Source organism: Strigops habroptila, chromosome 9 (genome assembly GCF_004027225.2).
Source record: "Strigops habroptila isolate Jane chromosome 9, bStrHab1.2.pri, whole genome shotgun sequence".
In the NCBI taxonomy this organism is placed as follows: domain Eukaryota; kingdom Metazoa; phylum Chordata; class Aves; order Psittaciformes; family Psittacidae; genus Strigops; species Strigops habroptila.
Genome location: NC_044285.2, coordinates 13478202 through 13490244, shown reverse-complemented (window position 1 = coordinate 13490244; position 12043 = coordinate 13478202). Strand labels below are relative to the sequence as shown.

Genomic DNA, 12043 nt, shown 5'->3' with positions numbered 1-12043 from the left:
TGTTAATCTAGATTCATGCTCCTGTAACACAGTCCGGAATCATTGTCAGTATATACAAAATAGATTTCCAGCTACGCAAAAAAGGGACAGCAACTCCTAGCAGATGGTGTTCGGGAAAAAACAAAATGATATAAATTTGTCAGATGCTAGTTTGCTTCCCTGAACATGAGTTCACTACAGATCTTAACCATGTAACTAGAAATCATTAATTAAATCCTGTGCAGCCAAGAATCATGCATAATGTAACACGGCTACTGCAAACAGTTTGCTTGTGATCATTTAAATTTCCTTCTTGCTCTTACAGACATGAGGAGCCTGTATTTGAAGTAGTCCCTGATGAGATTTTGCTTTTACATCCTTGGAGAATGTCCTTGTGCATATTTATAGGACAAAGTAGAAGGATTACATGTGTGGATTTTTGCTTTTATGGTATTAGCCGTAAGCATTTAAATATACATACCTTGGCACAATCTGATCACATATGCACACCTCAAAAATCTCTTCACTGCATAGAAAATAAGTGGCCTAATTCTCTAAGCTTTTAAGTAATAATACTATGATCAGGTCATGCACGTGAGATAGCCACTTTTATATTGACCATGCAGCTCCCTCTGAAAAAAAAAGGATTTCCTTATTTTCTATTAATTTTTATGAAGAGGATTTCAGTTAGCAGCCTACTCTGTAGGGCGGTGTTATTTCCGTAGTACTGCCATGTTAGTGGTGAGAATAGATAGGTTACTGCCTCAGCACTGCTAACGTTCAAAAAGGCAATTTGTTTAGAAGACGGGGACAGAAGAAGAAGGAAGTGGGCTTCACAGATTAAGAACTGCACAGCAGTTTCACTGCAAACCATCTACTAGTCATACAGTACTATCCAATTAATCCATTACTCTTACAAGAGGAATCCCTGTATATCCAGGTACAATCCTTGCCAAATATCTGGACACAATCATAGGCTTTTAGGATTACAAGTAAGATAATAAAGGATAATGATCAGAAATGAAGCACACCAATACAGAATGCTTGGGTTAACTGGGCTTGCCATGTGCACTGTAAGGCAGCAGTCTGTTAGGTTTAAAGTGAGATTAAGGAGTTGTGTAACCTGCAATTATGCTGGTTTTCATTAAAAAAATAAGATGATTTGGCTCAGTAGGGCCCTTCCTTATATTTACCTCTCTTTAATTGGATTTGGAACTGCTTAAACATCTTTGAGTTGGAGCTTATAAGAAGATGATCCCAGCTGTTTTTCGAAGCTTAAGACAGCAGGCAGACAACATGATCATGTCAAGACTCATACTAAAGCCTTAATCCTACTTTTTCCTCAACTAGCACTACAGCTGAGTCTTTAACCTCCTAAGTACTAAATGTGCTTTGGAGCTCTCATAATACATTTGCTGTCAAATGTTTTTGTCTAATAATATTAATTTTTGCTTCCTTTCTGAGAAGGACTTTAAAGAATAGTCTCTGTCTATTTGAGTTTGAGGAGCTATAGTGTAGGCCTGCGTTTTCAGTCCTTTTAAAAATACAAATTATAAGCTTGCTCCTACTGAAGTCTGTTGTTCTCTATGGAGGCAAGGGATTGCATTGACCTCTACCTTGCCTTGTTATAACATACAACCCAGTACCTTTGTAACTATTTTTCATTGTACGTGTATTACTAGATTGCATATAGGTTTATATTCAAAAGGAAAGAAATTGCTTTAGTTTTATTTGGGTCTTTTCCTAGGAACTGTTAGCGTGACCAAAACAAATTTTCTAGACTCTTAGCCTCAAAACTTGCTACCCAGAACATTACTTAGTTTGATAATCCTGCAGTTGCATAAAGATTAAATGTTCTAATGAGGTTTGCTTGTATCTATTAATAGTATCCATGCAATGCAATAATCTCCACTCCTCACCCTCTTTTCTTTCCTTTTCCCTTTTCCTTCTCTTTTTTCTTTCCTTTTCCCTTTTCCTTCTCATTTCTTTCCTTTTCCCTTTTCTTTTCCCTTTTCTTTTGTTTCCTTTTCCCTATTCTTTTCTTTCCTTTCCTTTTCCCTTTTCTTTCATTTTTTCCCTTTTCTTTCCTTTTCTTTCCTTTTCCCTTTTCTTTCCTTTTCTCTTTTTCCTTCTCTTTTCCCTTTTCTTTTTTTTTCCTTTTCTTTTCCCTTTTCTTTTTTTTTCCTTTTCTTTTCCCTGTTCTTTTGTTATTTCTTTTCTTTTTCCTGTTCTTTTGGGTTTTCTCTTCTCTTTTCTTTTCTTTTCTTTTCTTTTCTTTTCTTTTCTTTCTTTTCTTTTCTTTTCTTTTCTTTTCTTTTCTTTTCTTTTCTTTTCTTTTCTTTTCTTTTCTTTTCTTTTCTTTTCTTTTCTTTTCTTTTCTTTTCTTTTCTTTTCTTTTCTTTCTTTTCTTTTCTTTTTTTTCTTTTTCTTTTTTTTCCTTTCCTTTCCTTTCCTTTCCTTTCCTTTCCTTTCCTTTCCTTTCCTTTCCTTTCCTTTCCTTTCCTTTCCTTTCCTTTCCTTTCCTTTCCTTTCCTTTCCTTTCCTTTCCTTTCCTTTCCTCTTTTTTCTTCTTTCTGTTGGATAGTGCTCCGATTTGTCCTAGTGACACAGGGCTGCCAGCAGGAAAGCAAGCATAGTTAATGCTCAGCTGCTCAAACCAGTCAAGCAAGCTAGCAAGTCCCAGCTGTGCTACTTGATGTTTTTTGATTGCACCTAGTCCTCAATCTGTGAACTGTTTTCTGGATTTAGATTCATCAAGCTCTGCCGCTTTAAAAACTCATGCAGGCAGGCATCCTAGGATATGCCATTATAAGCTGCTGCCAGGGGATCTTCTAGGAGATAAATGGAATCTGTGTGAAGTAAATTAGTGTGAACCAGTCAATCTGTGTGTCAGCCTTGAGCCACATCCATGGGTAACTAGCTTGCTGACTGAAAAGTCCACTGTCTTTTGCCAATCAGAGGTCTCAGCCACCAGGAAACAGTCCTATAAAACATTAGTTTCTTGGAATAATGCCTGTTTGACCAGCTAGTGAAACTCTTCAGTATACAGTACTGTACTGCCTGAGTTTACTTATTGCTTACAATTGAACTGAAAATCTTTTTAAGTCAGATAACATTTTAGCAGTAGGGAGCATCACAGAAATGTCTTGGAAATAAGTACTTCCACTTTCATACAGCCATTCAGCAGAGTCATGCTGTGCTGCAGTTGGCTTTACCTCCGTATCAGTAATACATCTTCAAGGCCATAATGCAAAAGAATAACAATAATCTGGCCAGAAGAGATTAATAAAGAGGCTCTGTGTGTATTTTTTTTCCCATGGATTAAGCTATTTGGACAGCTTTGATCGAGAGAAAGGAAAAGTATGCAAGCTGTAACATTCACATTATGCACAGGGATATGTCAGTGTCATAACTGTGCTGCACAGTTGTGTTTCATTTTGGTTTTAAAAGCAAATTGAAGTAATATACAGCTAGAATTCCTCTGTAGAAATGGACTGAACCAGAAACCTCTGAAAATTCCCTGATTAATGCTTTTCTGCTTGAATACCAAATCAATCTACTGTCATGGAAATAATAATGTCAATACTGTCAATACTGTGATTTTAAAAATATGAAGTATTTCTTTATTTGTTGGTTTTATAGAAACTACTGATAACACTGATAAGCAGCCATATCTGCACTATGTACTCTCCCACACCATTGATCTAATGAGCAGAAACCAGTTGGGATTTTGCTATATATTTTTAGAGAAGGGGACAGGTGATGAGATGCTGTATGCTTCAGTTCAGAAACAAACCCAAAGCTGATTATCTGGTAAGCATCAGAACTGAAATTTGGCCTTCTTTACTAGTTCCTGTAAAAATTTTTTCTGTTGCCTCCCAGTTCCTGGAAGGGTTGGGGGAAGGTTTATTAGGGTTATGGGGAGAGAGAAAGAGAGGGGGATAAATAATGTTGATCAAATATGATCACATCGGTTAAACATGCACTGCCACACATTTAGTGATATTGGAAAAAAGAAATTTGGGCTTGCTAGCCAGGGAGGACATTGAGAAGAAAAAGCAGTGAGTGTATAATGGCAGAAGAATTAATTAAAGACAGTTTGGGGTTGCATTTTAATTTTTTAAATCCTCCTGAGTTTTACCGCAACGTGTGCTTCAGAGCTGTGCAGTGAGTGTTGTGTGGGATTTTATGGGAAAGTAGTTTATTTCTTGCAGCAGAACCCACTGAGAGAAATTTAACTAGTTAGGTGTTTTATTATATACTACACAGAATACATGGACAGATTCTGGTATAAATCACAACTAAGATCAAGACAACTGCTTTAAAATTGAGTGAATGTTTCATTGCACTAATGAAACAAAAATGGGATGTCCTTTGAGAACATAATTTGTTACATGCCATTATATTTTAGTTGAGAGAAGTAGGAAAGTCCCTCTGGGTGAATAAAACTTCAAGGTATATTGGGAAAAGAATCACTGAAAATTTCAGTTTTGCTATCTGGAGCAATGCTGTCCTCAGACATACAGGGAAGGAGGAAAATGAAGTTTCAGGAGCTTTGGTAATTTAAAATATATAAAAACCTTAGAAGAAATCTAACACTATAGAAAAAAAAATGCTCTTTAGTTGCAATTCACTTAGTGAGTGGAATGAGCTTTGTTTGCATGTGACTTCACACAGTACAAGAGCAAGCTCAGGTGCCTGGGTTAGTATTTCTGCACACTGAGCTAATATTAGGTCCTAATTCTGCATTTAGTGTAATGGATTTAAATCACTCTAGCTTCCAGTTTGACTTATTCCATACTGGCTTATTTCAAGGACAGTTCCAACTTCCGTATGCTGCAGCATTCACTTTAGACTAATAAGGTGTTTCTCCAGGTGAATTTCTTAATCTCTTTTTAAAATTAAAATGTAATGAAAACTGGGCCAGTATGATATTTAATCATGAGAAGATAACAACCAGCCATTCTCAATTAAATGACAACTGCATACATCAGTGCAGGGTTTTTTTAAATGACACTAAAAATTATGATAGGACCAGCAACTGATGTCTTCTGTCAGTGAGATGAATTAGTGGTTTATATGGCCTGAGAAATGGTCTGGAAAAAAAATAGGGTTCAATTCAAAAAGGACAAGAGCAAGGATCTAGACTGAGGTGGGATTAATCTTCTGCGAAGAGACAGGGTGGGGAAGAAATAGCAAGGTAACAGTTTCTCAGAAAAGAATCTGGATGACAAGCTGAGCATGAGTCAACAGCGTTCATGTAGTGGCAACAAAGGCAGGTGCCATACCAAGCTCTGTAAACAGGAGTATCACCTGTAAAACCTGTGAAGTAATCCGTGTCCTGTACTCAGCAGTGGTGCCATCAAGGGCACATCCCCAGCCTACCCAACTCGCTGCACTGCTCAGAGGAGAGTGCTGCCACCCTAAAGGCAGGATGGGTACTCCGACTGGCTGGTGTAACTTCACTATCCGCTTTTTCTGTTTCTAGGTGATTGTGGTGAGTGCTGCTAATATTTCGCTTGTCTTTTCATGACTGTTTGTGCATTTCTTATATTAATGAAACCTTTTTGGTTGGCATCAAAATATGCACAAAAAGCTAAGTAGGACAGTAATCCTCAACCTGGAAAAGAGATGGTTAAAAGAAGATAAAACCAAAGGACTGTTTAATCACAGACATCATTGAGAGAGTATGCAGGGCTCGTACACATGCCTTTTCTCATACAAGAATAAGTTTGATGTTAAGCTAATAGGGACATGTGCAAACAAACAAAATGCCTACCTATGTATGTGGTAAAGCAATGGAACTCACCATGTTAAGGCAAGTTAGGGTGTAGGATGTTAAGGATGTGGAAATTCTGCGTGTTTAAAGAACTGGAGGAGGTTGTGGAACAGAAATCTACTGTGAGTTAGTCAATGTTTCATAAAAAAAAAAAAAGTTTTGGAATTCCCTGACTTTCAAATTGGCATTTAGGGGACTCTTACCCTGATGATATTTGGTCTCAGCAAGTACCACTGTTCTTATGCTTTTTATGGTATCTATGAGATCTGCTTTTTAAAATACTACTCAAAGCATTTATTGCCCAGTTCTCCCTTAAGCTTCTGAGATATAATATGGTAGGTGCCCGTAGATCCCATAGGTCTTAGAAGTGGCATTGATGCACGATTGTTTTATCCATTTATGAAATAAAAAATACCAGCATTTTGTTTCCCTTTGCAGCTTTTTTTTCTTCATGCAGTTTTATTTAGATTAAGGTTGCTTTGTGTTCTGTACTGGACCTTAAATATATTTGTCACCTATAGCCTATATTGCTTAATATTTTTTTATTAAAAAATAATCTTGCCGTATCCAATTCTTTTGAATAACAAGCAAGTTCTTGTTTTCTCTGCAGACAGACTGTGTTTAAGTTACTAATCCACCTTATCAATACAAAGGCATCTTATCAGAAAATTCTAACTGGTTTATTCACCCGTGTTACGCAAACTTCTCTCTCCAATGTGTCTGCCCTCTGAAAATTGGTGTGCAGAGCAGGTTATGTAGGCTCTAGTGTGTGATATTTTCAGAGTTTAAACGGAACATGTAGAAATAAATTATAGTGATGAGTTGTTGCTGTAATTAATGATTAGTGTATATTCACAGAGAACAACTTATAATTCAACAGTTCATTCACACAAAGACTGTTCTTCCATAGACTGATCAGCAATCAGTCTGTGATCTCTTTTCAGGAATAATTTATTTTCAATTTGTGGAATTTTATATATATGAAACTATTTACATAAATGTTTCGTTGAATACTGCAATCTTATGACATTCTACTATTCTAAACGCCATACCTATTTTTTAATGTCTTTTTCTGTTTCAATAATGTAAGAGAATGGGAATCGAGTTCAGTAAACAACTCGTAAGAGCTTATTAAGATGTATCAGAAAAAATTGCCACAATTCTCAAGATTGATCCTGTATGATGAAGATTTATGTCATTTTTGTATGCTAAGTTCAAGGTCATTTGCCCCAGTTAAATCTGTCCCTTTTCCTTATTTCCATATGACAAAGGAAATTTCTACTTTCCATATAATAACTGAAATGACATCATACTGAATAGAAAAAAAAATATCATTGGAGTTGTTATAGCAGAGATTGTTGTTTCTTTACTTTTTCTCTAACTTGTAGATTTGGGGCTCATTTATGCTCCAGACATTTACATCACTTTGGCTCACAAATTAGCTTTCAAATGGAAGCAAAAGTAATTTTAAGGTCCATTTAAACCCAAAGTAGGACAGAGTATCCTCAGAATGAATAAAGATCATGCTATTATGTTTAAATAACTTATATTCCATCAGCATCCTGTATTTCCCCTATTGACATTTGAACATAAAATCTTATTCCCCTGAGGGAAAATACAGTACAGTAGGTGTCAGGGTTAAGATTTTTTTACATTTTTTTCATTATTATATAATGCCATTTTTTACTTTCACTCTTTATTTGGGCCAGTTTGTTCCTTCCTTATTTTTAACTTTTCAATTCACTTTGTTCTTTTATGATATTTTTAAGCAACCTTCCTCTCCAAATTGAGCGTGTAATGTGGTGTTTTAAGAGAGAAAGTTCCAAAGGTCTCTCCTAGGTCCATTTCTCGCTCACTGCGTACATTCATTGTGTAACTTCATAAACTAGGCTATTGTGAAGTTTACTTGCCTGTGTTTTGTCTAGGGAGGTATGTGTACTTCTGAATAAGTGACAGGGCTAAGATACACATCCCTCACTCTCATCAGTGACCCGATGCAAGCCTGTCCCAGCTTGCCTCCTGGTGTTTTGATATACGCACTTTCCTCCCTTCACTTTCTCCTGCTGAACCACATTCTCTGAGAGCTGTTTTTACATAGGCTGTGCTAGAGGTCTGCTTCTCTATCCCTCTGAAAACCCTTTCCATCCATGCTTTCCACTGCCTTTAAACTATTCCTAATGGCTCCTTGCTACCAACTATTCGTGTGAGTGTTTCATCTTTGATTTTTGTCATTTGTCAGCACTATCAGCTCTGCCTGTGATCCCTTCTTTATCATTTTTTACTTTCTTGGCTTTCAGTGGCTTCATCCTCTCCTGAATCTCCCTGAATCTCTTCAATCTCTACTCAAGCATATCAACTGGAGATCCTCCTGCTTTGTCAGAGGATCTTACCAGCCTGTCTTGGTTTCTTTCTTGTTCTCTTCACACCTTCCTTCTGATGCATCTCATCTGTGTGGACCTGCTTCTAGCTGACTTCTATTCATTATGTTCTGAGTTACTTCTCAGCTGGTACCTTCACTAAAAAATCCTGCTCAGCTCTGCTTTGTTGTAAAATACTGCAAGTTAGTTTATACGACTTATACTGACAGGGTCTGGGACAGAGGGAGAGCACTTGAACAGGTTTGTCCTACTCCCATTCTAGATCAATTACAGCACAGACTTTCAGCAAGGGAAGTACCTGCCATCTTCTGGCACTGTTGCTTGGTGCCGTGAAAGCATCTCGCCTCCTGATTGACTATGAGAGTTCTACACTGGGTGAAAACATATGACTCATTTTGAAAGGCTTGTTCTGAATTTTGGGTCACTGCTTTGTTTTTTATAGAGGCACCTCTGATGATTTTTCTCTTCCTCTCCAGAGGCATATGCACCTTTTATACTCTGTTGGAAATTTTCCTATTGTTCTACTTCAGAGCAGTTCTGACTTTTAAATTCATGCAGCTGGTATGACTCAATCTATCACTCAGCACAGTGGAACTGACTGCTGAATGGGAAGAGCAGTTCTAGAAAGAATGTTCTAATAAATTTGGCACAAAACAATTTTTTTAAAACATAATATGTACACCTGTATTTTCCAAGTTTTCTTTCTTGAAGTGGGAATTCTGGCCTTCAAGTAGTGTATTTGAAAATTATTTAAATGTTGTAAAAAACAGAGAAAAGTACAGATATCTTTGAAGACATTTTTTCCTGCGCATATCATAGCGTTTTCATGTATAAGCAAGAACATTTGTTATTTATTATAGGTTTTTCTTCAGTGTCAACTCACCTCATACAGGTTATCATGTCAGCACTTCCATGGCAGAGACAAGAACTAAAAATCCTCTTCATGTGGATAAGCTGACCATTGGTACAAGTCTACAGGCTTTTTGTAAGCTTAGAGATTTAACCAGTGTTCCTCTTTTATCCAGGCAGCAGAGTTTTAACCTTGGATGGTTAGTTGCTGTCCAAGGCAGGATTTTAGGCAAAACTTACTGGCTTTTGTTGGCTTGTTTATTTTAAGGTGAAATGCATGGTGTCACTATCATAGATCTTATTATTTATTATTTTTTAATATTGTATTTTCAAGGATCTAATTCCACACTTATATTGAAGCCCTGATTGCTTCACACAGACTCTGTGTAGATGCAGAAGTCAAAAATGATGGAACCTTTTGGCGACCTGGGATCAATAGCTCCAAACCGAGGGAAAGTGCAAAGCACTGAAGTGGAATATGAGTCCTTTGAGCTCTTCCTGTCTGAATAATGCTCTGAGGCCTTGCTGATTCACTTATAATTTTGGGAAATTTAAATGAATGTTTAAATGAAGTAATCCTGCAGCAAGTATTCATTTGGTTAAAAAAAAAAAAAAATTAAAATCCACCAAAAGTTATGAGAGAACAAATTTCTTGTTTTAAGAACAAGACAAAACTACAATGAGACTGTGTATAGCTGTTGGTATCCCCATCCACATGGAAATTTGGAACCTTGCTTAGTTTTCTAGATATAAAGAAAAAAAAAAAAGTATTTTCTCGGCACCACTACTTTCCTAAGAAATGGGATGAACTAAGAGTTTTAATGGGACTGAAAAATAGAGATCTAGACTTTGTTGTGTTATTCTATAAAATATTGTTTAGTAATTGTATTTGATCTTCAAACTGTATTTGTGGCTCCACGTGGTGATATGGAGCAGAAGAGAGGACATTGAGAAGGGAAATACCTCTCTTCTGTTGGAAGGAAACATAAGGAAAACTTATGTGGGGTTTGTCCTACACAGACAAATAATTGTTTTCTTGAAAATATTTTCCCGCTCTGAAATGAAAATGGTTTTAGCAATTAAGTAAAAGAAGAAATCACATTTGGCAATCTCTAAAGCGTAACTTGGTCTGGTTTTTACTGCACATTGGCATTATCACTAATTTTATTACACAGTTTGTTATATACAACATATTTTCATCCTAAAACTAACACCCTTTCCCTCCCTGGTGAATGACTCCAGTAATTACAATTGTTTGCTGGCTTCTTTGGTGAAGCAGACAAGCACTTTTTATGGCTCCTAATTTATTTTATTATTTTAAGATTCTATAAGAAAAAACTGGTTTTCTACTTCAAAGGGATCACATTTAAGCCAGTGCCTCAAACTTCTCCCTGAATGAGTTCTTGTCTATAGATTTTTCAACTGTGCTGTGGTTGCATATAAGTACTTTGAGTTTCTGTTTTATTTCCATCTATTATTTGTGTTTACAAATTATGTCTTCAGCATTGAAAGCTCTGCAGAAAGCCAGGAAGTGTTTGTTTGTGAATACATTACATTTCTCCCTCCCCCTGTTTTTGTTCTGTATTGCTCCAGTCAGTGCGCTGAAGCATGACAAGAGCTCCAACTCGGCAAACTTCCAAGACGTGGAGGATGCGCCTGACAGATGCGTCTTGGAAGAGTCTGAGAGTCCAGGTGAGAGGCCTTTAAAGACAGACACCAAGTATCAAGTGATAAATCTGACACAGCTTTTGGGTCTGTAAAAAAAGCACATTGTAATGCTGTTTCCTTTTTAGCAGCTGCAATGTCAAATTAATGGTCACCTCCAGGGGTCACAGTGTGGAGCTGTTATCCTTTCCTCTTTCATCAAGAATTCAGGTCTTAGAAAGGATAAAGGCTTTATGACCAAAAAGAAAGCTGACACTACTAGTTCATTATAATTAGTTTTGGACTACACTGCTTACTTAATATATGTACAGTGTCTGACCCTTTGAAGGTAGCATGAAGATTATGAAAAATTAGAAGGACTGTATATACTGCAGTTGAGTGTAGCGGCAGACATTCAAACGCTGTATTTCTGGAGGAAAGAAAATTGGTGGCGTTTAATAGCTTAGTCCTTTTCTTTAAATCAGCTCACAATCCTTATTTCATTTTAATGGCTCTTAACATTGATTCAGCTAAATACGGGAACATCCATAAAGTGCATCCTTTTTGGTGACTAAAAGATTTATCTTCATGTAGTTTCATTATCTTTCTCGTTATGGAACAACTATGAAATTTATTAAACGAATCCCAAAGGGAAACAATTAAATATAAAGTGTATCGAGTCACAGCTGATTAAAAACATTCCATGTGACTAAATACTAAGATCTTTTAAGCAAACTGTGAGCTTGACCCACATAGACCATATACGTAAGCTGCACGTAGTACTCATTGGTGAAAGAGTTAAACATCTTTCTTCACTTGCTATTTCCCTTGCCTGCTTTATCTGGTCTCTGTGTACCCTCTTGCATCTTTGTGTGCTGATCCGTGTATCATATTTTTGATTCATCGTCTCTGCGGCCTGTCAGCTTAGTTAAGAGATTTCCAAATCTTGCAGCCTGTGCTGACAGGGGGCAGCTGCCAACAGTCCCCTGATCCTTCCCCAAGGAACACTGCTGAGATTTAATTTTCAGTCAAAGGGTGCAGTCTGAAATCCATGTCAGGTCCCCTAAGTCATCTCAGAACCCAGATAGGACCCATGTCTGAGGGATTGTATTTCGGCACACTCCACTCCTCCAAGATTCCTGGGGAGTTCAACTGCTGTCATATACCTGATTTGAACTACATTCCTTTTTCATCTTTTCCAAGAAATGAACACCAGTATGTTAGAATAATTGAAACCAATGAATTGTAAATCAGTATTCATTTTAAAGCCACGTAGGCTTGGACTCAGTGCTGTACAGCAGAAACCAGCATGAGATTTAGAAAGAAATAAATAATCTGCTCAGGAAGGAGCCAAGTTTGATTCCTTACTGCACATACTGTGGTGCATGGCACCTCCTTCAGAAACTGTCTGTAG

General features: G+C 37.0%; 1 protein-coding gene across 1 annotated transcript in view; it reads left to right on the top strand.

Moving 5' to 3' along the window:
- The window catches only part of WDR72 (WD repeat domain 72), a 115772-nt gene that overhangs the window by 97239 nt on the left and 6490 nt on the right, over positions 1-12043 (top strand). The window contains 2 exon segments of the mRNA XM_030498252.1: positions 7528-7550; positions 10579-10677. Coding sequence (XP_030354112.1) covers positions 7528-7550; positions 10579-10677 — 122 coding nt within the window.